This window comes from Eleginops maclovinus, chromosome 2 (genome assembly GCF_036324505.1).
Source record: "Eleginops maclovinus isolate JMC-PN-2008 ecotype Puerto Natales chromosome 2, JC_Emac_rtc_rv5, whole genome shotgun sequence".
Classification (NCBI taxonomy): domain Eukaryota; kingdom Metazoa; phylum Chordata; class Actinopteri; order Perciformes; family Eleginopidae; genus Eleginops; species Eleginops maclovinus.
The window spans coordinates 15,796,568-15,824,449 of NC_086350.1; the positions used below are offsets into that span (position 1 = coordinate 15,796,568).

Consider the following 27,882-nt stretch of genomic DNA (forward strand, 5'->3'; position numbering starts at 1 on the left):
GGGACATCAACACACACACACGCACGCACGCACGCACGCACGCACACACACACACACACACACACACACACACACACACACACACACACACACACACATCTCTCTCTCTCTCTCTCTCTCTCTCTCCAACCCATACAGCAAAAGTTAGTAGTTCAATTAAACACAATTACATATCTATATTTGTCACAATAGTATAATAGGAGATGGAAACATAATACTTCATAACAAGGTCATGTTGGAATATTGAGCAATTAATTTGACTTTAATGTTACACTTGTTATATGTTATCATCAAGTTTAAATCTATTTAATCTCTTTTCCTAATAATTTTCCATGATAAAATACATTTTATTTTATCACACTCTTTTTTAGCTTTAAGTATCAAAAGTAAAAGTAGGCCTACACAATATTTCCTGTGTAATTTTAGTGAAATGGATGAAAAAATAACCTTAAGTAAAATATAATAATTGTTATATAACTTGAGTAAATATAGATAGTAATATAATGGATACTATATTGATCCCAAATTGGGAAATTCTTGAATATACTTAGTTACTTTCCACCACAGAGGCAGTCTTGAGTATTGTGGGGTAATGACAAAATAGTGTGTTGTATTTCTTTTGCATTCTTAATTGTTACAGTGTGTGTACAGCATTGTACAAAAGGAATACAGAAAATGTTACTGTAAAGAACAATACTATTTTCTCTTGAAGGCAAGCATAAATGCTGTAAATATTCTATTTCCTGGAAGACATAAACCAGTAAGTGTGCGAAAATTAAATAATTCTACATTTATATGGTTCTCACAAGTTAATATTTCATAATGAAACTATCTCCCTTTGTTCCAGTATTCCTATAGCGTTTAAAATGTACCAGGTTTTTGTCATAAATAATTTGGACTCACTTTATATTTAATTTCAACTGGCTATAATCTCTTTGAAATCCATGTGTTTAGTGTTTAGAGACAGTATATGCCAGAGGGACAAGTCTTTGGCACCAGTATGAAATAACTGTCACTGGTGCATTTGTTTGTATTCAACACAGACAAAGTAAGGGAATCATCCAACTGACCTGTTGTTTCCGTAAAGTGAACAGTAGAGGGCGACACATGTCAAATGATTGGACCTCCTGTGTGGCGTTGACCTCTTTGAGGCTGAATCTCTAGCGGCTCCTGCTGTGCGAATATAGGTAGTACATAAAAATACACTAACATCCTTCTTCCTTAAAAGCCTCTGTCACTGCTTCCGTGCTGGCCATTTAGTCCACCTTCAGCTGTTCAAAGATAAACATCTATTGAGACAAGATTAATGTTGTCACTTTCTCCACGTATGTGTGCTGAAATTACCAAACACTTAGCAGTTGCTTTTGTTTTGTGGCTCAAACTTTCAAAATCTGTTCAAAAACAATCCACAAAACATCCCAACGACTATTATCATCATTGTAAGCATTATAGTCCTTGTCAGTGGTGGAAGAAGTATTCAGTTAATTTCCTTAAGTAAATGTACAAATAAAACAATATCAAAATATACTTGGTTACTCGGTAGTCTTGCATTCCAAATCTAGTTAATATGTAAAAGTACAGAATCAGATGCATGTACTTATAAATATAAAAAGTATTTATTCTGCAGAAAGATATCCCCTTAAGTAATATTTTAATATCTGAATTTATTATTTTACTACAGTGGTTCCCAACCTTAAGGCCGGGCCCCTCCAGGGTATCACAAGATACATCTGAGGGGGTTGGACTACTGATAGGAGTGGGGTAAAAATCAAAGCTCTGATATAAGTTTGCATACATTTTGGGGATTACTTTATCATTTCTTATCTTTGTTGTTGTTGTTTTTTTATTAAATATTTAGTGTATAACTAAAGGTATACATGTGGCGTTCCACTGTAGAAATATTGGACAGTTTTCCCTTTTCTGCCCTGAACAGTTGATCAAATCACACATTCAGAGACACTATTTATGGTAGGGGGACACTGGCCGCACAGTTACACTTTGTCACCCATTTCACATATTTTTTTAAACAAAAAACAGATTCCATAAGAAGAAATGTATTGCAGGATTGTGTTGAAAGTCATTATATTTCTCAAACAATAATAAGAAATGCTGCAAAAATGTTTTATTACGTTTATTTGCCTTTATTTATGCCTTTTTTGCAAAACAAGTGCACAGAATGAAACTTACTTGGATATATAACAGTGCTAGTGAACCATGTCTTCTGCATTTGGCCACAAGTGATCATCCACATTCCACTGTTTGTCCTCTCTTTGTAGGCCTACTGCTAGGAAATATTTTTTTTGCATGCCTGATCCAAATTTATGTCATGTTGTGAATTATAACTCTGCTAACAAAAGTTTGTTAACGTGTGCAAATGGAGTGTGTATAAATTTAGTGGTGGTTAAGTTTGAGTAAGAAAACAGTCAAGGAAATTTCCGAGATGTGGTCATAGCATTGGAAAAGTTGTGTCAAAGCAATACTAATAGATCCACATTATAGTCCAACTTAACTTGTTTTGTATTGTTCATTTATAACAGTTTGAAAAAAGTGAACTCACTATTGAGTAATGTTTATGTCCATACATTCACACTTCTTATCGTGCAGTATTTTAATATAATCAAAACGTAGGTAGCCTGTTAGGCAAACTTTATAATACACTTTGATCTTCTGAAACAATACAGCTATAGGGAAAAGGGCATATATATGTTAATGACTTTTTGGAGGGCCTGCTCCGAATAAAAACCGAAACCTGTGATTGAGCGGAATTTTCTCGGAGCCTGACAGCAGCAGTCTCCTCCCCCTGAAGTGGATGTGAAGACGAGCACCCTCCGGTCTGTGTGACATACAGGAAGAACTTGAATAAGTCTCAAAACACAACGCTGTCTTCAAAAAACGCTAACATTTGTTTGCAGTTTTGGTCTTTTGCCCACTCGGTCGTCTTGCAGGAGTGTAAATCTAGAAGAATGAGGGTGAATCTGAAGACTGCTGCTGAACCAAAGCCCATGTAACGTGCGGATTACTTCACCCGAAGAGAAGTAGCGCTAGGCGTTTTTAAATGGAGAAACCGGGACAATACTAAATCGTTTGTTCAGTGAAACAAAATGTCAGAGCACAGGTCCAGTTTTCTTCACATTGGAGACATTGTGTCTCTTTACGCGGAGGGCTCGGTGAATGGCTTCATCAGTACTTTAGGGTATGTTCCTCCCGTGTTTCTCTCACTTTCTACTCACAGGGGACTCCTTATAGATTAATCCTCACACCTTTAATACTTTCACTTTGACACCACCTAAGCTTCTCTCTATCCGCGTTCCCTGCAAACTAACAAGTCAAAAGTTAATGTGAGACTTGTGGCGGAGGCCTGTCAGCGCAAACTGCTACTTCTCAGGAAACTCTTCACGTTTACGCAAATGAAACAGGAATGCAAAGCAGCGTGTTGTCCAGGTACACTTCTGGTAATGGTTACACTCAGATTTTAATTTGTTCTGGAACCCAAAGTAGGGGACTTAAGGGGGTACCATGGGGTAACACTTTATTTAATTCAGTTGAAGTTAGGAGAAAGAGGTATGTTGCTTACTCCTCCTCACCTGCAGCTTTGAGTTATGTAGAACCTCATATATCACCATACAATACTCAGAGCCGTTTATTTGAGAGCTTTGCAAAAGGATTGTGTCTGCATGTGAGTGTATAACGCTAAGAAAACACTTGATGAGTGTTGCACACACTTTGAGGTGTCTGTGATCTCCATGTAGTGAAGCAGTCCAATTTAAAAGAGATTGATTTAGGAGAGAGAGACTTGGAGTTTGCTTCCATAATCATCCATTATTTAAAACATTGGTGACCAACCTGGGGTCCCAAGATAAGTAATGGGGCAAGAAAGAATAATTTTTCAGACCCCATTTTTGCCCATCTTTGCATTTTATGAAGTTCTCTTCAGTCTAATACTAGCTCACTGCTCATAGACATATTTAGTGTATGATTAGGGTATCCAAGCAGACGTCCCTTCACTTCAATGATTAAGATCTTAACACTGCTTTGAATAGTGATAGGAGTTTTTGTTCTTTCAGTTGCCTGTATGTCATACTGTTTGTTGTCAGGTTGTGTGTAGGTGTAATGGAAGCTGCTTTCATTGTGTCGTCTACACTTCAGTGCAAAAAAAAGAAACTTTCCACCAGCAGTGTTAGGCTGTAGTTCTTCCTGGTCTGTGTCACCTTAAGGTGAAATACCTCCTGGTACCCGGTGCTCTCTGACCTCTTTTCGTGCAGAACAACCCTGGATAGATAGACCTGCCCTGAGGAATGAATGTGCCCCACCCACCTCCTTGCTCTCTTTCTTGTTTCTTCCTTTAAATTTCTCATACAAAACCAAACCTTCAGAACAGATGTCAGTATTTGAAGTTAAAACATCTCTTTAATGCCATGTGCTGCAGAGGATCAACACAAGTAGAGGTCTCAGGGCAAATGGCAGCTGAAACATGTTAGCACCTTTTACTAACAACCTGTTTGTAAGCAACAATGTCCCTGGCCTCATTATCTGCAGGAGTGCACACAGCTATCCTTACTTTATTTTGCTGAAAGTCTCCCTTAACTGTACAGGCCTACGCAAATGCAAGCAGCAAAGGGGCTATAAATTTAAAAAAGCGAACATGCACAGCGGTGATTGTTCACAGCTCATGTTGTTGTGGGCCAAAGCCGACAAACTCTTATCAGCCTTTCAATAACTCATGTAGTGTGACAGGAGCGCTGAGTATTTTATCAAGGCCCAGAGAACGAGCGTCAGACCGAGCAGGAACCACGGCCCCTGTGAGCACAATGTAACCTAGGCCTTACATGCCCTTATTTGCTTTGGATAACATTAAATCTGCTAGTTCCTCACACACCTTACATTGCAAACATTTGAAAGCTAAATAAACTTTGACTTTCCTTTTTAAGGTCATTTGGCAAAACAGATAGATAAGAGATGCATCATAAGACACAGACACAACCATTTTTCTTCAATTATCTAAGTGTAAAAATGATTAAAATAATTTCCCCATTGATTTATATACCCGATAAACAGTGAAATAATGGCAGGAAACATTTAGCTAGGAAGTGTGTGACTCAATTAGATTACTGGGTCACTTTATCAGCACGTTGAAACATGCAATAACTGGCATTGGTTGTGAAATTTCGCAGTTTTTTCACCGATGAGTCATTTTTCAGTTGCCTATAGTTTTTTCACTGGAAAATGCTTGACAGAACTAGCATACGACCTGCTGCTCTGCATTACATGCTTTATTTTCTGTGCCTTGTTGTCTCGACACAAGCAATGGAGCTAAAATGAGCTTCTCTATGTCCAGCCTGCTATCATTGGTTCATGTATAACTTAGTTACGGAGCAAACTCTAGTGTTGGCTGTGAGAGTCCGACACCGTCAAAGCCTCTCTGTTTGAACTAAAGCCCAGCTCTCTGCATACTGAAGGTTACTTATTTATGAGCTTGAGGGACCTATCCAGAGTATTTTCTTCCTGTTTAGCCATTTAGCACTTGATTCTGCTTCCTGTTGGGCTCTATTGTGTCTCATTACTGCTCATTACTCATTCACTGTCCTGTTTTTCATTCTTATTCTGTACTGAATTTCCCCACGGGGATTAATAAAGGTACATCTTATCTTATTAAGATGTAACTCTGATATTGAGTCGGTGGAAACCGTACACGGCCTGTGGATTGACACTGATCAAGTGCCATGGCATAAATAGGGAATGGCTCAGCTCACTTCAGCAGAGCTGCCAGCTTTGTATGAATTGGAGGAATTGTGCATTGCATTATGTTTCTCCTCAGTGGACGGGATGAATGGATGTTTTTGTGCACCTCAGCCTTGGTGCGAAGGGGAAAAGTGGAATGGGATGATATGGGGTTTTGACAGAAATGTATAGCTTATGTCATAGAATATATCCCAGCAAGTGTAAGTTACATCCATTTTCTGCAGTGTTACAGTCCCAGAAGGCTTTTTTAGCAAAGCTTAGAAAAACCCTATTACCCTTGCTCTCACAGAACTACTTGTCCAAACATGAATCAAACCTTACTCTCAAAAAAAGTGTTACACCAGCTTATCTCACTTTCACAGGTTGTTCCTTGTCTTGAAATTAAAACAAATTATTTCCTGAAGGAGGCTTAGTGTTACTCTCAGACCAAATTAGGCAATAAATAAAAATGAAACGGAAAAGACGACCCAGAAAAAATCATTAATTTTTACAGAAATGATTAGTTGTACAAAGTTAATGCACACCTGACAAAATTCCCCGTCTGTCATCACTTTCATTTTTTAGGTATTTTCCTAGTGATCTCACTCGGTTTTCCATGTTTGCCCATTCACCCTGAGTCTTCTCAATGTGCACTTGACATACAGTAGGTGCCTGAAATTGATTTTGTTCTACGTAATTTTTTTCACAAAGCCATTTCTAAACCAGGGTTTCATATTCCAGATAAGGATCTGGGAGAGTGTCCAATTACAAACCAGTCCCACTGATGTATGATGTAATGTGACGTATGAATACATGTTGTTGTTTTTTGAAATGAATACCAACAACTGTTGGCAACACTTGGCACAGCCACTTCTGCAGCTTTCATGCAATCCTGTCAGCTCTTCTGGTTTCTCTTGGTATCTGTCATCAGATAAAAAATTAACTGAATTGAATCCAGCGTGTGAATTTCACCTACATGCAGAGCATTACTGGACCTGTCAATGAAACATCACTAGTGTGTAAAATTGTCAGTCATAAGAAAAAAAAGAAAGAAAAGGTTAGGATGTGGGAGGCGTGGCAGTTAACTTGATGACATCACTCTTATGTCCTCTAATCAAACTTGCACAGAAACCACATGCATCCTCTTCAGCCCACTGCAGCTCGATAGCTTACTGTAGGCTTTGCCTTCAATTTACAAAAAAATCTTTAACCGTCATTTTGAAACACTACAACCTTTTCCTTACCAATTCGTGAAATTGTAGCATTAATTAATTTGACGTTTTCTTTACCCCTTTGTTCGCCCACATTGGACTGCAGTAGATCATGAAATCAGCACCCCTATATACCAAATAGATAACCGATTTTGAATCCTCAATTGTTTTGAAACTTATTGTAAGATACAGCAAGATTCACAGACCTAATAATTAGATTTATTCTTTATCAGTCTTTCACTCTGCACTATTATTATCATTACATCCTTCACTCGGTTTGTCTTTCCCCATACAACCTGTACACTGAGCAAATCTCCCTGCTGGGTTGCTAAGCAGAGATCAGAGTCAAGTTAAATGAAATGAGCTCGGTCCAGATACTGGGAGAACTCTGGGGAGGTGGATGTGATGGTGAGCAGAGCCATTGCTCTTTCTTCTGTTGCCAGCTGAGCTTTTCATCCTGCAGGTGGCTACTCAACTGTTGAGCAAGAGTGGTTTCGAGCTACATATTCAAATGTTCTGCTTTATTAGAGTCTGGGACTCTGCATTTTGTATTTGCATTTGACTGTGATCCCACTAGCAGACTGCGGTGTACAGTACACATCTTTGTTTTCAAGGCGAGTGATTTACTGGCCAGTGGAACCATTGCATGAAGGTTTAGATATGAATATATTATAGTGGTTTAATTCTATACTTGCTTCCTCTTCTCTGCAGGCTTGTTGATGACAGGTGTGTGGTCCAGCCTGATGCTGGAGACCTGGCCAACCCGCCCAAAAAGTTCAGAGGTTTGTAGAAAAATACTATTCATGCTGGTTTCGAGGTTACATCCACAAACACACACACACTCTTCAAGGCTGACCTGAACATTTGCTCTCAATGTTGTTAAACACAACATTGGGGTTTTTGAGAAGCTTGTATGTTTAAAAGCAAGTCTAAATAACTATGGTGGGTAAATGACCTTTAACCTAAGAAATGCTGCTATACCACATTAAGAAACTTTAGTGGCGCTTAACCTGACCCACAGAGAGTGCGTGCCTTAATGCTTCTCCTCCTCTGCAGATTGCCTCTTCAAAGTGTGTCCCATGAACAGATATTCGGCCCAAAAGCAGTTCCGAAAGGCCAAACAAGGGAAACAAGGAAACAACAACACACAGGGAGACCTGTTTAAGAAATTACAGGTAAATCTTTCACAGTTGTTTATTACATTTACATCTGATCTCAAATTTTAATTTGCACACAAAAGCTTAAGTACATTTCTGTGTCATTACACAGCATGCCGCAGAGCTGGAGCAGAAGCAGAACGACTCTGAGAACAAGAAGCTCCTTGGAGAAGTTGTGAAATACAGTAATGTCATCCAGGTACAGCCCATCTCCTCAGCAAAGACTTCTGGCGTCACACTGTCTTCAATCCAGAGCCTTGTTTAGGTTTTCTTGTTTACCAAGGTTGTGTTACTGTCACCCAATCCCTGATACCTCAGTGAGTTTGAAAGAGTCTACCATGACTGTGACTGATAGCGAAACTCTTGTTTTACAAGTTTATTTGAAAAGCAGCAAATGTACTGCTGTTGCAAAAGGCTTTCAAGGCAGTCTCCTTTGTTCCTTCAACACGCCTTTTTGTACAGAGAATTTGCTAGGATTCACTATAACATAGCTCCTGTTTATTAAATGGAATAGGGCCATGTATTGTGTGGTAAAACCCAGACTTGTGGCCATATACAATATAATACTGAACAAACTGTTTTAAATCCAACAAAAAGTTACGTTGAAGTTAGAATATACCTCTGTTTTTCCCAGAAAGGAAATCTTCTCTTAACCTTGTACATTTCACTTTGTACTTCAACCCTACTGCAATTCAGAGAGAAATATTTAACTTTTGAACAGACTTCAAGTATTTCATAGCTTTAACAGCTGTTGCTACATATTGAAATGCATGAAAACCTTATGAAATATTGTGCTTTCTCATGGATTTAAACTTATAGTATATTCAGGTAGAGCTGACACAAGTAGCTGATTAATTGATTAATCTATGAGTTGATGATATGTGTATGAGTCAGTATATAAGTCAGTTGTATGTCAGTGTCAAACATGTTATAGTCCGAGCTTCTCAAATCTTAGTATTTGCTGCTTTTCCTCTAAATTGTTTGGATAATTCATATTCATTTTTTAAACATTTTTTTGAACTCTTAATGGTGTATTAAGAGTATTTCTTCAGTGTTGTATGAGTCATTTACTTAACGAGTCGAGTACTTCCTCCACCAATCTTGTTGCAGTATTTAATCACTGTGACTCTTCTGTCTCAGCTCCTGCACATTAAAAGCAATAAGTACCTGACGGTGAACAAGCGTCTCCCTGCTTTGCTGGAAAAGAACGCCATGCGGGTTTTTTTGGACGCGGCTGGAAACGAGGGTTCCTGGTTCTACATTCAGCCCTTCTGGAAGCTCCGCAGCGAAGGAGATAATGTAGGCTCCCCTTTCACATTACTTCTGACACAGAATACTGTTCATCAACTTAGCATTCCTCTCTGTTATAAGTAGGGCAGATGTCTGACTTTTTCATCCTGTCATTTCATTGTTCATCCTGTCCCTGTAACATTTCTGATTTTGTCCTTCCTCCTTTTGGCTTTAGCATCCTATGGTTAAAGGTATTGCTCCTGATTGTGCATGGTGTTTGTGCATTATTAGATAAGAAAAAGGATCATGTCAAAAGCATGGACCCACCAACTTTCCCATTGCATGTTAGACCCTTAGGATGAGCTTTAAAGCATCCAGTTGGTTGTTACTTTCTATCCACTGAATGTCACTGATGCTGCTTCGTATTTTTTTTAATGTTTTTAAATATCCAAGCACATTGTTGGAAAATACTCTCTGAAGCCACAGTTTGCTTGCATGTGGCCGGTTAACATAAGATACTGTGAGGACTCTTTTATAACTTGGATTTGGTAAGAGGGCATGCATTGTGCAACTGATGATACAATGACAGGCAGTGTACCTCCGTGTGCTGCATTCATGTCCTCTCAACACGGTATGCTAAAATTGTTCGCTGTGAACAAGGGCTGGCAATTATTCAATATGATAGTTTATCGTCTTTTAATGGAATTGTAGCGAGATAAAATCATCTATCTAGATATTGTGGTACACAATTATGTTGTCTAAATGAACAAATAGCACACATACTAACGCTATTCTATTATTGAGACAATATTTTAAAGGAATGTCATTTTAAGATTGAGGTTTTAGTTTTTATTGATTAGACTAAACAATACTTATCAATTCAATGTACAGTAACTAAGAAAATGTGAATACATACAGTATGAATGTTTGTTTATTTAATTTAATTTCATTAGAAACTTTTTTTATTAATTTTGCCCAAAGTTTTTCATTAATTTAGAAAACATACTCATAAATATATTTATTAAATTCCCATAAAACATGCTTTACCTTGATGTATACTGTTATCATAATTGGACATTACCTGTATGATGATAGAGGATTTTTGCCATGTCACCAAGACCCACCACAAACAACTCACTCATGTGAAGCTCAGCCTGTTGCTGCTGCACATATCACCTTTTTGTTTTTTATTTTAAATCAGGGGATGTTTGCAGACTTTAGACTAGCCCCTTGCATGGACACATTCTTACTTACTTGATTTGAAAACTTGATCAAGTTTACCAGCCTGTGTCTCCTCCTGTGCTGCGATATGACTGCTGTTTCTTTTCGTGTTGAAGGTGGTGGTTGGAGACAAGGTGGTGCTGATGCCGGTGAACGCAGGGCAGCCTCTCCATGCAAGCAACATCGAATTGCTGGACAACCTCGGCTGCAAAGAGGTTCGACTATTTCATCTATATTGTTTTTATACGGGCTAAAACATAGAGATGTATTCAGTTTTACCACAAAATACCCATCGTTTGTCTTTTTGCAGTAGTTTATCAACCTTTTTTTCTTAAAAGTTCAACAAAATACTCTAAAATGTCACATTTAGCCGTGCCAAGTGTCAATACATCATAAAAAATACTAAACAGATAAAAAAGAAGGCATGAACCCAAAGCAATTGTTGTAGTGGTATGTGAAAAAGACAGAGCAATCAAACTATTCTTTGAGTACAAAAAAAGAAAAATGAATGTAGAATGAATGAAACTCAGCAACAAGTATCGGCAGGAAACTGAAAAAATCTAAGCAGTTTTTTATATATTGTGGTCTTCATGATTTATGATCAATAAACTCAATTTCAACAAACAGCTGAAGTTATCTAAATAGTTTTCAATATTATTATATTTTGTCCTGGTTCCTAAACTGGTTGAAATCGTTAAACATTATTTGTCACATGGATTTCAACAGATGTGTGTGATTAAAAAAACATGTTTTATGTTGTGTTTTCTTCATGCTACAGGTTAATGCTGTGAACTGTAACACCAGCTGGAAGGTCACCTTGTTCATGAAGTTCAGCGACTACAGAGACGATGTGTTAAAGGGGGTTTGTTGCAATATCATTTTTACATCTATTTCCTCATATTTTTTCAAAGCGGAACAGCATCAACTTTACTCAGTCATTTTTTAACCTTTCTCATGTTTTGCTCGTGTTCTCCGTCAGGGAGACGTGGTGAGGCTTTTTCACGCCGAGCAGGAGAAGTTTCTGACCTGTGATGAGTACAAGAAGCAGCAGCACGTCTTCCTCAGGACCACCCTGCGGCAGTCTGCCACCTCTGCCACCAGCTCCAAGGCTCTCTGGGAGATCGAGGTGAAACGCACACAGGAATTAACATCTGACATTTATTTAAAAAACATTGATGCTTTTTCATGTCTTTTTGAAATGTCAAGCAATGTTGAAGTTTGACTAACAACCAAACATACATCTACAAACAAAGGCCTTGCTAAAGCCAGATACATTCTAAATTTTGTCCAGCTAAGTTGAAATAACATACATTTTAATAGGAGCATTTCTTACTTATTTAGGACAATTTCCTCTTGGATACTACATGCTGTCTGCCTTTTTAATCCTTTAGTTCCGTGTGATTCACTGTCTATTGTATTGTATGTTCCTCTTTATCAGCTTGCCCTAGTGTGAGTTGAAGTTCCTGTTGTGCCTCTACTGTGTGTGCCAGTATCTAATTATGTCACCATATCAGTTGTTGACATGAAGTTGCGCCAGTATAACAAACTGAAATGCCTGTTGTATTTGGCCCAAAGTGACTTTTAGTCTGACTAACCACAGTGACAGAATTAACTGGAACTCTTTTCTAACTAAACTAAAACTGTATATTAACCAAAAAATGTAATCCTCCATCTAGTGTTAAATAAATCCTATCCTATAAGGAGCTTTTCTGTGTGTGCTTAACAAAACCAGAAACTAAATAAGCAGTGTTATACAATAAAGAAGACGGACAATGTACCACACACTTGAAGAACACAGAAAACTTAATAAACAAAGAGCAAAACCTGATGCTTCTAGCTGCGTAACTATCATTCTTTTGTGTTCCTATGCCAGGTTGTGCACTATGACCCCTGCAGAGGTGGAGCCGGTCAGTGGAACAGCCTCTTCCGCTTCAAACACCTGGCAACTGGGAATTACCTCGCAGCTGAGGTGACTTTAAACATGTTTCCCCCATTAAATCATGCCTTGTTGTTATTTGCTCATTAGAGAGCAGCCTGTCTGAGTCCTTTTTATTAAACTGAGAGGCTCTACGTTGCAGTTAAAGGAGACTTCGGGTGGTATGCTGTAGGTGGCAGTATTCCCATTGATATTGCTACTATCACCCATCTCCTGTTGGATAGTTTGGATCTGGGGTGATGGGGATGATAATGGCAGGATTATCATCAGAGCTTTCAATATTTGAGGTCACCGAATCACCCCTTCATTTTCTCTGCAGGCGAACCCTGAATTCAAAGACAACACGATGGAGCCCAAAGGAGAGGTGAGTCAGTCAAACAGGCACATTCATCTGCAGAGTCACAAACAAACTCTGGCTAATACTAACAGAATGTGCACATTATCAATGAGTGTGATGACTGCAAAAGAGAATGAGGGATTACTCCAGTGTTTTAGTGGAATTATCTCAGCAGTTAAACATTGTCTGTCGGACTTCTTTGTCTCCTCATTCTTTGGTTATGCAATAGCAGCAGTTCTCTGACACTCACAAACAAACTCTGAATCTATATCTAGAAATTTCTTTCAGCTCTCAGCTACCTTGCACATTTGTATTCTGGCAGTACGAGGAACACTTGCACAAACTCTGCCAGCCTCGCACACTTTCTCATGCACATGCTGAATTTCAGACACACAGGGGGCTCCTTACATAACGTCTGGGTGTGGGGGTGCCCTGCGAGGGGGGATGGAGGGGAGGCAGACGTGCTGTCTGCTCTGCTCCACTCGCCTGTGCTAAGCTGGTGGGGTGAGTCACCAGCAGAGGAGGGGGTGAGGAAGAGGGAGAGGAGTGGGAGGATGGAGAAGTTGAGGTGTGGAGGCAGCTCTAGGGAGCTTCCCATTGACATGCAGAGAACAGTGGGAGAAATTAACCCTCGCCATTATGTGCTGCATCGGCACAGCGCTGACTGTAGCAGCCTACGTACTGCAGTGTCTAACACACCACACACAGGAGGCATGGTTCTGTGGCTGCATCTGTAATTTGATACCTAATTAGTGTGATGGAATAGTTTGACTCACATCCGTGCATTCTCAATTATAGATGTTATCAACAGTTGGACTCAATTTATCAGGTTATGCGTTGAAAGATATGTTAACTTGGAAGAAAACATGTCTGTGTTTAGCCTTGAATTACTGAACTTATTAATACTCAAAATGTGTGAGTGTCATTTATTTTATTCAGCAACATTATTTATGAAGACATTTAAAATATTTGAGTGCAGATTTACATTTGGACCCATTAGAGCTGGACACAAAAACAACAGTAGGTGTCGCCCTGCTGTGCACACTGCCTTTAGCACTACACCATTAATCATTAGTGGAGAGTACGATATTTGAAGTTATTGTAACATTGTTATAGTGTAGTGTGTTTATTATTCATTTGCGAAGCACTAGTGTAAAATTATTAACCAAATACTGTTGCAGCTATAAAAAATCTGGAAATGTCTTTTTTTCAGAATCTCTTTATTAGAAATGGGATTATTCTGATATATCAGTTTTTCGAACATGCTAGTTTCCAAAGTCAAAATGTACCTATGTTATACGTTTTACTCAACCAGCAGACCAAAAACAAAGATGTTAAATTTGCTGTCAAATATGACCAATCAGTACATTTGAGAGGCTTGAACCAGGGAATGTTTAGATTTCAGAAAAAAGGTGATCTGATTATTCCTTTTTTATTTATTAACTAATTGACTATTTGTACATACATTTTTAAATTGTTGATGGTTAATCAACAAAATAAGCAATTTCTTACACAAAGTAAATGAGACCTCACAATCATAATGAATGAAAAACAACTTTCATTATATCCAATGATTAAAGTAATGGCGAGATGCAGTCAGGGCCTGCTCAAAGCAAGATTCATTGACATGCAAGAGTTAAAACACACTCATCTGAACACTTTCTGCATGCAGTTTTGAAATATAGTGTTGGAAATGGAGTGAAAATGTAGTGCGATATGTTTAAAGATTGTCAGGGGAGAAAATAATCCAGTGTGAGCATTGATGAAGGATTTAACTGTCTGTGCCATTCAAGCTTTAAACTACAGATGTTAATTTCTACTTCCTCTGCATGTGTGCATGGTTGTGTGTATCTGTGTGTGCGTGTGTGTCCTGCAGAATGAGACAGACACTTTGTTCTCCAAGAGGAAGCATCAAGCAGCAGAGAAGATTGCTTTCACCCTGGTTTCTGTTCCCCATGGGAATGATATTGCCTCTCTGTTTGAGCTGGATGCTACCATCCTGCAGCGAGCTGACTGCCTTGTGCCCAGGTCAGTCCCTCACATGCGGGGTAACAGCAACAACAACAACAAGTTACATCTGATGTAGATTTATCCACAGGGGACATTTTTCACCACAGTTCACGAAACAAAGCACAAGTGGTTTTAACTCCAATCCAAAATAAACTGACACTTGTTCCTGGAAAAAGTTGGACCTGGAATAGAAGCCAATGGGCGTTTCTTATTTAATTGGCATGATGTACGTACAATATTCACGCAGTGAAGTGCTTATTTTAACATACTAACACGTTGTCATGACGATGCTATCATGCTGAATATCAGCATGCATAATGGTTTCCATTTTCATATTAGTTTTTCAACACAAAAGACAGCTGAGGCTGCTGGGCTACTTTGCATGGCATTTGGTCATAAATACCAATACTGTTTTTTGGACACATTTGAATTTTCACTTGATGTTGTGTCTAGTTAAAACATTATATGAACAATAATGTTTTTACAATTTATCCTGAGGGTAGCATAAGTATCTGGACCAAAATCTCATGACAATTCCATAGGTGCAAAGATATTTACTGTATGTCCTGATCAAACAACATGCCAACAATGCCATGCTGGAAGACATGCTAGCAGCTAATGGACTTGCAAAGATGGATACTTTTTAGTTCAAGTACAGCAGCAAACATACAATCAACTTAAACTCAATGTGGTGTTAATGCTTTGTCCAATCCTTCCTCAGAAACTCATATGTGAGACTTAGGCACCTGTGCACAAACACCTGGGTGACGAGCACCAACGTCCCCATCGATGCAGAGGAGGAGCATCCGGTCATGCTCAAGGTCTACAGTCACACACACAAACACATTCACAAGTGAAACAAATATGAGTGTCTTATTTAGACATTTCTTTTGGCTGTCACAATAGATTGGCACCTGTTCTACTAAAGAGGACAAAGAGGCTTTTGCCATCAGATCTGTTCCCCTGTCCGAGGTCAGAGACTTGGACTTTGCCAACGATTCCAGCAAGGTGCTGGAGTCCACTGTGAGGAAGCTGCAGTACGGCAACATCGCTCAGAACGAGAGGAGGTACAGAGGCGTGAGCATGACGGCACGGATGACCCCAGATGATGTGCATATTTTATGATCTCATATGTTATTTTTGCCCTTCATATATATTTCAGGTTTGTGACTAAGCTCCTGGAAGACCTAGCTTTCTTTGTGTGTGTGGTACCAAACAACGGCCAGGATGTTCTTTCTGTGGTGACCTCCAATCCCAACCGAGAGAGGCAGAAACTCATGAGGGAACAGAACATCCTCGACCAGGTCAGCAACAGTACCACACTTGTCTTGCCTTACAGAATGCATATTAATCTTAGGTTTAACACCGAGTTCACTGAGGACAGTGATGCCAAGTGAAAATGTTGTTATCAGATTTCCATTGTGTGATATTTTATAATAACTACACATTGGCCATAAACAGCCAGTGTGTAGAATAATGGAGGTTCTGTTGGCACTAAAGGATCACAATATTCATAACTATGTTTCCATTTGTGTAAAATCACCTGAAGCTAAGAGATGTTGCAGTTTGAATCCCTTAGAATTAGCTCTTTATACCAACATACAGTAGAGTCTTCTACTCCGCCATGTTGCATTGCAATGTTTTAACTAGACCTTTTAAGATGTTAAAGAGCCTGCAAATGTCTGTAGATTGGGGTCACTTGACTTGAATTGCCTGGTGGTTACCTTTGCTAAATGAAAGGAGACCTGTTAGGGGCCAGTCTTTAAACAAACAATAATAATATTCATCAGGGCAAATTAAAATATTAAAATGCCCATTTCATCTCTTGCTAGGATTATACACTTATTTTGGCGGATCCAGCGTTTTTAACGTTTTAGACTCTCAATATTTAAATCCTTTAGGTTCTTGGTTGATGTATCATCAGAATATATGATTTTCTGTTCTTCCAGATCTTTGGCATCCTGAAGGCTCCGTTCACAGACCAGGGAGACGGTCCAATGCTTAAGCTGGAGGATCTGGGAGACCAGCGTTATGCTCACTTCAAGTACATGTTGAGACTCTGCTATAGGGTGCTCCGCCACTCCCAACAGGACTATCGCAAGAACCAGGCAGGTTCCCGCCATCTACATAATGGAGTTTGTCATCAGGCTCATTAACATGCTCATTATCACGGGCAGAGAGATGACTTATGACTGGGAGCCTATCAGTACATATTCTGGCCGACTGCCACAGACGCTGTTAAGATGGCTTTAATTAAGAAACATGAGTAGTGCTCACACAGCCACTGGATGCAATAGTGGAACAAAAAAATGATTTAATGACAAGTTTTGTGATTTATTGTGGCTTGATGCCATATTTACAACTTTTAAAGTGGGCTCAAGAAAAAATCAAAAACATTTACAACATTTTTCTGCTGAGCTGTTAAGTGGCTAAATGGCTCAGGGTGTGACAGCCTGCTCTCAGATCTAACTATGTGTAACTTGTTAAATCATTGTGTTTATCGTTTTTATGATAAAGTTATCTTGTTTAACAAGTTCACTGTGGGTGATGGTGAAATGAACAAATTGTGATTTGGCATATTTTTTGTGCTCTCTGTATTTCCCCAACTTTTTTCTCTCGACTTCAATTTACCACGATTTCTATCTTTTTTTTCTAACCAATGTTCTCTCTTCACGTAGGAATATATAGCCAAACAGTTCTCAATCATGCAGTCTCAGATGGGTTATGAGATCTTGGCTGAGGACACAATCACTGCCCTGCTGCGCAACAACCGCAAGCTGCTGGAAAAACACATCACAGCCAAAGAGATCGAGACCTTCGTCAGCTTGCTGAGGCGCAACAGAGAGCCCAGGTCAGACATGTACACCTCAAGAAGATTAGATGACCCGACGGGAAAATTAAACAATATAATATATCAAAAAATCTGGTACTGTGCATGGAATTAAGAAGTCATACATATGGCTTTTGTTGCAATTTGTTAATTCAAGAAGCAGAAGCAGACAACTCACACAGGAACACAGTATAGTGCAGCACAATCAAATGCAGCATGTACATCTTTTACCTACTTACCTCTACTTTTGTGAAATTACAAATGTTCAGTTTTCTTTTTTGGCTAATCCAATATCAATGATCTTTTTTACTGAACACTAAAATATACCTAAATAGTATGTTAGGAAAATAGGAAAGGATTTAAAAGGATAGAACAAATAATAAATAAAATAAATGTGTTTTTTGTGTTTTATGGAGTCATTATATATTGTAAGGTGTCACAGTTAATGTGGTTCCGCTCCTTTATAAAGAATATACTGTAAACTACATACTGTAAGTCATAATAAAGAGTTTTGAGATGTTAAACATTGTGATTCATCTCTGCTCTTTCAGATTCCTGGATTATCTTTCTGATCTCTGCGTGTCCAACAAGACTGCCATCCCCGTCACACAGGAGCTAATCTGTAAATTTATGCTGAACCCCACCAACGCAGATATCCTCATCCAGACCAAGTGAGTCACACCCTGTGGTATCTATTTTTAAACATCCAAGTTGATCCGTTCCAGTTCAGATCATCATTTTCCAACATGTACAAACACGCACATTCAGTACGCACTCAAGCATGTGCTGTTTCCTCCAGGGCCCTGTTGAGAAAAATATATTTTCAGCAGCAGCCTCACGTCAGAATGTAATTTGTGCAATTTTTCTAGTAACTGCTTTGTGTCACTCTCTCTCCCTTGCCCTCCCTTCTCTCAACAGACTAATCCCCAACACCGAGACCACCCTGGAGTCCTCTCTGCTGCAGGAGGAGGTGGAGGAGGAGGAGGTGTGGCTCTACTGGATTGACAGCCACAAGGAGCCTCACGGAAAATCCATCCGCCACCTGGCCCAGGATGCCAAGGGCACCCACAAGATGGATGTAGACATTGTCACCTATTACAGGTGACGCTGGAATACTTGCTTTTATTTCCTCTATTTGCTACACCTTCAATCCCCTAGTAAAACAAAAAACAAGTAAAACTAGCTGAAACAAAGACATACCTTTCTATGCCTATAATGTATGATAAACATACTTTTGAGGCATGATAATCTACTATTAGCATTGCATTATAACAATCAAAATAACACCTTTTTGTATAGCACTTAAAATAAATGAAGGTCCGGCATCATAATTCTTCATAAATGCTGGAAACTCACTGACATGTTCTTATCTACCATTATCTTCACACTTCTGCAATCTGCAAAAAATGTAAATCATGTCCCTCTCCTCCTGTGTAGGTACCAGTTGAACCTCTTTGCTAAAATGTGTCTGGACCGCCAGTACCTAGCCATCAACCAGATCTCCTGTCAGCTACCAGTGGATCTGATCCTGCGCTGCATGTTCGACGACTGCCTGCCCTACAACCTCAGAGCTTCTTTCTGCCGCCTCATGCTGCACATGCATGTGGACCGGGATCCTCAGGAGGCCGTGGTGCCTGTACGCTACGCCCGACTCTGGACTGAGATCCCCTCCAAGATCACCATTCACGAGTGAGTGTTTCTCTATGTGACTATGTGTGTTATGTACAGCCATATTTTGTGATCCAACGCAAACAGATTTTGCTCTCCAACAGGTATGAGTACGAGTCCACTGACACGTCAACAGAGGAGATGAAGAAGAAATTTGCTCACACCATGGAGTTCGTGGAAGAATACCTTAAAGATGTGGTCAGCCAGCCTTTTCCATTTGGAGATAAAGACAAGAATGAACTCACGCTAGAGGTGAAATAAACTGTTCAGACTACTTTCATCCACACTTCATTTCTCAGATATCTTCAGTCTTAAACGATGATCTTTAAATGTGTTACGGTTTTACTTCTGTCTTTCAGGTGGTGAATCTGGCTCGTAACCTGGTGTACTTTGGTTTCTATAGCTTTAGTGAGCTGCTGCGCCTCACACGCACTCTGCTGGCCATCCTGGATATTGTCCAGCACCCACTCACCTTCATGAACAAGCTCAACAAGAGCCCAGAGGCCGGTCAGTGCAGTGCACAACTGAAGTGCTTTATTTCATTGTGTTGGCAAGTTTTGTTATTTAGCACTTTAACAATAGATAGAAAGTTTGAAATGGGTAAAACAGTTTTTGTTGTTTCCTAGTTAAGTGACTCAGCTTATTATACAGGGAGGAGGCCATTCAATATTTTGGTTCCTAATTTTAAGAAAGCTAAAAAAACAGGATTCAGTTTAAAATAAAGTACAGAGAAGATCCCAGCATCAGTAAACCATTTTAATTGGGAAATATGGATTAAGCAGTTTAATAAATGTATGCAGGAGCAAGGCTAAGCATGAACAAATCTGGTTTTAGAATTCAACTGCAAGAGTAACAGGGAGTCAAAGAGGGAGAAAAAATGTGGCATTAGTCTTGCTTTCAAGTTATCTAAGAACAGCTTTTTGGCTGAAGAAGCCTGGGTGTCAGTGGAACAAAAATATTAAGTTACAGAAAAAAAGAAATATGACATATGAGGTTAAAAATGACTGAAAGAAAGAACAGATCTGCTCTTGGGAAGGACAAAACAACTTTTCTGGATTGTTTTTATTTTATTAAAGTGATAAATAAAAGGATGGTTAGGTTTAATGGTCTGGAAACAATGACTACACGTTTATTTGAGTTCAGCTAGATAACGTTATAGGGCCTCCATTTGGTCCATTCAGGTACATCTTTATTGTTTTAGCTTTAAACCATGGAAATAGATGTAAAGGATAGGCTTTGCATACACACAAACACACACTCACCAGGCAAAATATATGAAGATGAATTTTTCTTTTAGGCAACAATGTCCTGCGTACGATTCATGGAGTTGGAGAAATGATGACTCAGATTATGATGAGTCGAGGTGTGCCACACAGCCTCCCTGACACCTCTCCGTCCCTGCGCTACGGGAGGGGACACTTCCTGTCAGATAATGAGGACGTCATGGTGATGGACACCAAGCTTAAGATCATTGAGATCCTGCAAGTGAGCGCTGCCTTAGGCATACACTTATTGATTTATGGTGACAATTGGCATTAATAAAACATTTTGATTTAGGTGTTTGATTCAATTTTTTGTGGGGTTTTTTTTTTCCCTTGATAGTTCATCCTGAGTGTGAGGTTGGATTATAGGATCACATACTTGCTTTCCATCTACAAGAAAGAGTTTGGGGACAAGACCCTAACGGACTGCTCTGCCTCTGTGTCTGATATGCTTCCAATGCCACGTGAGACTTTAGTATCTCTTTATGCAAGTACTTGAACATTGCTTTGTCTTCTTGATGAGGTGTTTTCTGACCTGTTATCATCTTCTTATATATCTCTAGCTCCTGAACCTGACATAGATGAGATTGCAACAAAAGCAGAGAGCATGTTTGCAGGGAGGTAGGTGACACTGAAACATTCACGCAGAGAAATGAATAGGAGATGTAGGCTGATTGTGTTTGACCTGGTTTCTTAGTCTCATTCCAAATGATCGCATCTGCTTAAAACTCCTGTCTAAGTCTAATTGTGATTTCAGCTCAGAGTTGAGTGCGGTGGAGCTGGACGATGAAGGTGGCCGCACGTTTTTGAGGGTCCTGATCCATCTCATCATGCAAGATTACCCTCCGCTGGTGTCTGGCTCACTGCAGCTCATCTTCAAGCACTTCAGCCAGAGATCCGAGGTGCTGCAGGCCTTCAAACAGGTAGGGAGACAGCATTTAACTAATGCATTTGATACTTGGTGAGCTGACAGAGTGTGGCGTTAGGCACTTCCTGAGTTAATCAGTCTGGATTAGGAGGGTTCTCCTCAGGGCCAAACACCAGCTGTTGTAGACTCTCTCACTAAGAGCTTCCTCAGCTGGAAGATAGAGCTGCACAAGCTCACTTTAACAATGCACTGCCTTTCAAAACTGGTGCATTGGGACTATCTTGGCAGGGATATGCTTTCATGCACATTTGTTCTTTTAATATCTCGATGTCTGGTTTATTTCTCATCCTTTGTTTGTCCTCCAGGTCCAGCTGCTTGTCTCAGAGCAGGATGTGGAGAACTACAAGCAGATCAAGACAGACCTGGACCAGCTGCGCCTGACTGTGGAGAAGTCGGAGCTGTGGGTGGAGAAGAGTGGAGTCTACAGCAGCGAGGACCTGGGGGTCAGACAGGGCAAAGAGCAGAACATAGAGGTGTTGTACCTTTTATTTAATGGTGTCCAGAATGAAAGCAAAAATCAGAAGTTCAAATTTAAGTGAGAGAGTCATTTCTCCACAGGAAGTTACTATATTTACCTCAAACATCCCATCAGTCATTCCACTGCACTGTAAATGTCTTCTTTGTTTGTTGTCATTGTTCATCAAAGCTGATGGAAAACAGTTTTGCTGGCTTAGTACAAAGGAATAATGCATGATAATGTCTGGCGGAACGGGAATCTGCCCTAAATCAGTTTTTAGTGGTCAGGCCTGTGTTATGTAGTGTGTCTTTTTACATTATTATTTTTACAATAATGCAATGATGTGAATGATAAAGATCATAGCGGGGACTTTATCCACGACACTGACAAATGGCTGGCAAATACAGGATGTACTGTGTGTTGTATGCCAAAGATAAACCTTTTGGAGTGAACAGTGGAGCTTTAGTTCAATGTGGCATAAACCTACACAAGTTTAACTGTTCATGAATTTCAATTAAGGTAATGTAAATGTATGTGTTTTGCCAGGAGGTTGTCCTTAGCCCAGTGACGGATGGAGATATTAAACCTCAAATTGACAGCAACAAAGCAAACAACTACAACATTGTCAAAGAGGTGAGCTCCATGTCTTTATTTCCAGATTAGTCTTGTCTTATGTTTCTGCATTGTCTATAATACATTTGTGTATAATATATCTATAATACACCTATGTGTCTGATGTGTAGATCCTACTGCGGCTCAGTAAGCTGTGTTATCCCAGTAAGAAAAGTCGTGTGCAGCAACAGCGGTTGCTGAAAAACATGGGGGCCCATACCGTGGTGCTGGATCTGCTGCAGATACCCTACGAGACAGTGAGTGACAAGCAAAGCAGCTGAGTGCTTATCTCATTATGTTTCATTGAAATATTTGCAATGTGGAATTAATGTTTTTCGCTGTCTTACATTCCCTCTAATTTGTCCTATTTGCTCTGCCTTTTCACAGAGTGATGACAAGATGAATGAGATCATGACCCTGGCTCATGCATTTTTGCAAAATTTCTGCAGAGGAAACCCTCAGAACCAAGTTCTGCTACATAAACACCTAAACCTCTTCCTCACTCCAGGGGTATATTTATATGACCTTGCTGTACTTTGCACTTGTTGACATGCCTTCATTTTTTATTGATGTCCACTTTTCTAGTAGAGAATGAACCTATAATGAAAAATACAGGATCAGGAACATTATACGTTGTCCTGGCTTTTAAAAACAACAGTTATCTTTGTTTGATTTTCTGTTACTGAATCATGCCTCCATTTTTCACCAGTTGCTTGAAGCTGAGACAATGCGTCACATCTTTATGAACAACTTCCAGCTGTGCAACGAGATCTGCGACCGTGTGGTCCATCATTTTGTCCATTGCATTGAAACCCACGGTAGACACGTGCTGTACCTCAAGTTCCTGCAAACCATTGTGAAAGCAGATGGAAAGTATGTGAAGAAATGTCAGGATAAGGTCATGACAGAGGTGAGATTATAGATGTTCCAAATCAAACCACTTTGTACTTTAATTCATTTGATGAATGTGATGGTTACTGTCTCTTTACTTTGGATCTCTGTTTGTATGTCCAGCTTGTGAATGGAGGAGAGGACGTGCTGGTGTTCTACAACGACCGCTCCTCGTTCCCAGTGTTGCTGCAGATGATGGGCTCTGAGCGTGAGCGGACAGATGAGGATGGAGCTCTGGCCTACCACAACACACTGGTGGAGCTACTGGCTGCTTGCACAGAGGGCAAGAACGTCTACACTGAGCTGAAATGCAACTCTCTGCTACCACTGGACGACATTGTTAAAGTTGTCACTGATATCAACTGCATACCAGAGGTATAGGCTTGATAATATTAACAACAAATCTCTCAATTTGATCAATTTACTTTTATCTGAGGTAACCATGCATCTCATTTCTTTATCCCCCAGGTCAAAACTGCCTACGTGAACTTTGTGAATCACTGCTACGTGGACACAGAGGTAGAAATGAAGGAGATCTACACCTCCAACCATATCTGGAAGCTCTTTGACAACTTCCTGGTGGACATGTCCAGTGTAAGGCTCTGTCAGACTGAAAGATCACGTGTCTGTCTAATGCTTTTCTAATGAGGGAGTCAAGGGAACTGAAATGTACTCGTATGTTAAATCCATTCAGATGCTGCACCTGCAGAGAAACAATTACAAAGATGTAATGTGATAGTGAGCTTGTTTCCTTTGTTTCTGAAGGTGTGCAACACTACCACAGACCGTAACCATGCCGATCTGGCCCTTGAGAAGTATGTGACGGAGACGGTGATGGGCATTATCAAGGGTTTCTTCAGCTCACCTTTCTCTGTCAACCACTCCAACTTGCAGGTATTGTATTCACAATAAGTAAACACGGCCAAATCATCTGCCAACTCTTAGGTATTTTACAGTAAAATATATGACAGCCTCCTTTACTGCATCGCCTGGGACCTTTTCCTTCATTGCAGAAGTTTGGAACCTCGAGCAAATGCTTGAGGTGTTTAACGCTAAATTCTGTACTTATGTCAACTATCAGACACAATATTGAAGCGTTCGCATCAGGATTATCTCTGCATTTCTTTACACTTAAATCACTTTTAAAGAATATAATCCCTGCTCTCTCCATTTCTTCACAGACAAACCAGTCTGTCTTCATCAAGCTCCTCCAGTCTTCTTTCAGGATCTACAACTGCACCTGGATCAACTCAGCTCAGAAGGCTAACATTGAGAGCTGTATCAAAACACTGGCTGATGTTGGTGAGTGCTGCTACTCTGATTCAAGACTTTGAAATGATGGAGACATAGGCATTTAAATACATTTAAGAAGTATTTTTCAAATGAAAAGATATATGAAATGTAATGATATGAAACAAAAATCTAACAAAATTCTACAGACATCTAACCCTCTGTGTTGTTCCTCAGCTAAGGCCCGAGCAATAGCCATCCCAGTGGACCTGGACAGTCAGGTCAACACTTTGTCTCTCAAGGTCCACAGCAACATGGTGCAGCGAGCAGCCAAGGACTGGAGGACGTCAGCCCGCACACGACCCCGCAAAGAGCCCCTGGGTGGTCCCGACTACAAGAACATCATTGAGAAGCTGCAGGTGCACATTTTTATACATTACTATGAGCCTTCACTCGCTAGCAGCCCAGCGACGGCACAAAGCCACAGCAGAACTTTAAGCTTAATACAAATGTCCGCCTGCTAATATGCTTGCAATGACAATAGTTAAGCAAGTATAAAAAAAATCAGTTTTTTTTGTCTCAACTTTGATAACAAATATCATGAGGTTACCTCAAGATGGGAAGGAGGGTTTAAAGGACTAAGGATAAGGAAACCTGGGTGTTAAGAGCTTCTGACTGCACACATTTTGAAGCAACCGATGAAATAAAAGTTGACACATTTCACTTAAAAAAACAAAATGGTCAACCTCACAATGGTTTCAGACAAAGGTTATAGGATCACCAGACGTACGAGGCAACATCCTCTAGGGACCAAGAATATCTGTTCAAGATTTCATGGCATACAGTTTAAGATATTTGGTGTGTACCAGTGTTACGCATTTCTATTCCCCTAGGCGGGCTGCTAGTATTGTGAAAAATCTACATTAACAGGATGTTTTTGAATGCCTTCTGAATGGTCTTCAGCAGTAACATCTATTCACGACAGCATCAGCTTGAGCCTTTATTCGTGTCCGTCTGTGATGTAAAGGGGGTCGTGTCCCTTCTGGAGGAGCAGTTCAGTCCGAAGGTCCAGGCAGAGTTTTCAGTGCTGGTGGATGTTCTTCACAGTCCCGAGCTGCTGTTTCCAGAGGCTGCTCGATTACGCTGTGAGAGCGGAGCTTTCATGTCCAAGTGAGTCAATGTCCATAAACTGTGTAAGGACAAAAAAGCCACTTTTTGAATGTTCATCTAGCTACGGAGAGCACTAGTGGCCTGGTTTGTATAGAGATTTAGGTTTGGGTTAGGGTTTCGACAGAAGTTGCAAATTGCTTTTATTATTTCTTATCTGATATTTCTGTTGTTCTTAGAAAGAACTTTAAAATTGTCATTTCAAAAGAGTGCCAGGATTTAAAACTAGCATTTACTTAAACCTATACCTTAAACCACAACTAACAATTATAATTCAGGTTGACGATGCTTTTGAAAAAATCATTTTAATCAATAGCTCAAAATATAATTCAAAAGTTAAGATATGTGTAGCTTTAAAATAAACACTAGTATATGTTAAAGAAAAATCATCTTTGTATATGAAGTCAGTGGACTAACGTATTCGATTTTTACTAAAGAAATTCAATGAAAATGGTTTGATACATCATCAAACCTCCGGGGGTGCTGTTACCCTGCTGCTACTGTCAGAGCCCCCTGGAGTGCAGAAAAGCAGATTTAACCTGTAGTGGTGATCAATAAAGTATTGCTTTGTTTTTACTTAAGAGCCAGTGACTGCATTAGCAGGAAACGACTGTGAATGATGCAGCACTTCTCTTTTCTGCCTGACAGACTGATCAAACACACCAAGAAGCTCATGGACAAAGAGGAGAAGCTGTGTATCAAGATCCTGCAAACACTCAGGGAGATGCTGGACAAGAAGGAATGCTTCCAGGATGCTGTGAGTGTGCATGAGCCTGCATGGGCAATATGTCACAGAAACATGTGATTGAAATATTATTGACACCTTTTTTTAAAGTCAACATTTAGGATTTTTCAAGGGAAATTATATTAATCTCTTACACTCTTACGGTTACAATTAAAAGAGAAGCGTAAATAGGTCCCATTATCTCAAAGTTTACTGTGAATTTAACCCAGTCTTTAAGTGCCAGCAAAGCTGTTCTCCCATCAGCAGTGCAGTGTAGTCCTTGTTTTCTCCCATGTCTGTCGGCCCAGAGCCCAGACTCCCCTTCATCAGTATGCTGTGGGCCTTTCTCTGTTACATAAGACAGGGAGGCACTTGAGGACACACTCACAGTGAGAGGGAGAATAGGAGGGAGGAAGGAAAAGAAAGAGAAGGAGGAGGAGTAGGAGGAGGTGGAAGAGGAGGGGGGCAAGCACTGAACAAACAAATCAATACTGCAGCGAGTGGGGGGTGCAGGAACACATCTCCTGCTGCACCCCCCTGAGTCAGGGACTCATGGATGAGGTTGTGTGTGTGTTTGTCGGACCAAGAGGGTGGAGGGTGAAGGCCAAAGCCCAAAAAAGTCAGGTCTGTAATCACCTTGTTGTAGGTTCAGGAGCGTTTGTTCCAGCTGCGTGGTGAGAGGAGGTGACGCTTTGCAATTCACACAACAGCAAATGTGCTGCCTGATTTGAGACTTCACCGTGTGCATGAAACATTCTTATTAAGAAGACAACAACTCAGTAGTTTTGAATTTCTGAGAGCTCAGATTATTGAACATTGTCCTGAAGTCAACTTGTGGAAAGCATGCATTGCTGTCTTCTGACCATGTGGAATTTCATGCAGACATGATTATTTTTGTCTGACACTGCTGTCCTGCTTAAGGCTGTTGTTGTTGTTGTTGCAGCAGCACAAAATCAACTACATAAATACAATGCATGTGCCTTCACCCATGTTTCTGTTTGAGTGCATTATTGATACTGTCAAGACTACCTTTGTCAGTATAGTACGTGCCAGCCGGTGTCCCTTACAGCTGATGGAAGAGTCAGAGTTTTGTTTTCTCTATTTTAGTTTGCTTCCTGTGTCAGCCAGCCAAGGCAAATGATTCAACAGTTGTGTGGAATAATATCAGAGGAATTTAAAGTGGAAAAACAGTCACTTTTTAAAAAGCGACTCCGCGCGTTCGAGCAGCCAGACAGTGCGGTAACGATATGTGAAATGTCAGTTTGTGTAGGTGTGTGTGAGTGTGCTCAAGCA

General features: G+C 40.0%; 1 protein-coding gene and 1 long non-coding RNA gene across 4 annotated transcripts in view; one reads left to right on the top strand and one right to left on the bottom strand.

The window, feature by feature from the left end:
- Positions 1-2,116: 2,116 nt before the first annotated feature.
- LOC134876502 (uncharacterized) lies at positions 2,117-12,001 on the bottom strand. Of its 2 annotated transcripts, none has more exons than XR_010167462.1 (4): positions 11,871-12,001; positions 11,564-11,650; positions 10,571-10,742; positions 2,117-2,833 (listed from the first exon to the last, which is right to left on the bottom strand). It is a non-coding gene; the product is annotated as an uncharacterized LOC134876502 (long non-coding RNA). The 2 variants fall into 2 exon arrangements; XR_010167461.1 differs by having other exon boundaries at positions 11,485-11,650.
- itpr2 (inositol 1,4,5-trisphosphate receptor, type 2) overlaps positions 2,815-27,882 on the top strand; it is a 53,077-nt gene continuing 28,009 nt past the window's right edge. The window contains exons 1-37 of one of the 2 annotated variants that reach the window (XM_063901443.1): positions 2,815-3,193; positions 7,641-7,711; positions 7,986-8,104; positions 8,199-8,285; positions 9,227-9,385; positions 10,654-10,752; positions 11,316-11,399; positions 11,517-11,663; positions 12,411-12,506; positions 12,793-12,837; positions 14,687-14,838; positions 15,542-15,641; positions 15,727-15,887; positions 15,983-16,124; positions 16,770-16,928; positions 17,499-17,671; positions 18,202-18,321; positions 18,569-18,751; positions 19,088-19,339; positions 19,423-19,570; positions 19,678-19,825; positions 20,616-20,803; positions 20,921-21,044; positions 21,144-21,201; positions 21,338-21,503; positions 21,814-21,981; positions 22,512-22,598; positions 22,709-22,834; positions 22,965-23,087; positions 23,287-23,487; positions 23,592-23,843; positions 23,937-24,062; positions 24,234-24,362; positions 24,650-24,770; positions 24,936-25,117; positions 25,684-25,868; positions 26,514-26,622. In XM_063901443.1, the coding sequence (XP_063757513.1) occupies positions 3,102-3,193; positions 7,641-7,711; positions 7,986-8,104; positions 8,199-8,285; positions 9,227-9,385; positions 10,654-10,752; positions 11,316-11,399; positions 11,517-11,663; positions 12,411-12,506; positions 12,793-12,837; positions 14,687-14,838; positions 15,542-15,641; positions 15,727-15,887; positions 15,983-16,124; positions 16,770-16,928; positions 17,499-17,671; positions 18,202-18,321; positions 18,569-18,751; positions 19,088-19,339; positions 19,423-19,570; positions 19,678-19,825; positions 20,616-20,803; positions 20,921-21,044; positions 21,144-21,201; positions 21,338-21,503; positions 21,814-21,981; positions 22,512-22,598; positions 22,709-22,834; positions 22,965-23,087; positions 23,287-23,487; positions 23,592-23,843; positions 23,937-24,062; positions 24,234-24,362; positions 24,650-24,770; positions 24,936-25,117; positions 25,684-25,868; positions 26,514-26,622 (5,082 nt within the window). In that variant the 5' untranslated portion in view covers positions 2,815-3,101. The remainder of the gene's footprint in view (positions 3,194-7,640; positions 7,712-7,985; positions 8,105-8,198; positions 8,286-9,226; positions 9,386-10,653; positions 10,753-11,315; positions 11,400-11,516; positions 11,664-12,410; positions 12,507-12,792; positions 12,838-14,686; positions 14,839-15,541; positions 15,642-15,726; positions 15,888-15,982; positions 16,125-16,769; positions 16,929-17,498; positions 17,672-18,201; positions 18,322-18,568; positions 18,752-19,087; positions 19,340-19,422; positions 19,571-19,677; positions 19,826-20,615; positions 20,804-20,920; positions 21,045-21,143; positions 21,202-21,337; positions 21,504-21,813; positions 21,982-22,511; positions 22,599-22,708; positions 22,835-22,964; positions 23,088-23,286; positions 23,488-23,591; positions 23,844-23,936; positions 24,063-24,233; positions 24,363-24,649; positions 24,771-24,935; positions 25,118-25,683; positions 25,869-26,513; positions 26,623-27,882) is intronic. The other variant, XM_063901453.1, reaches the window with a different exon arrangement.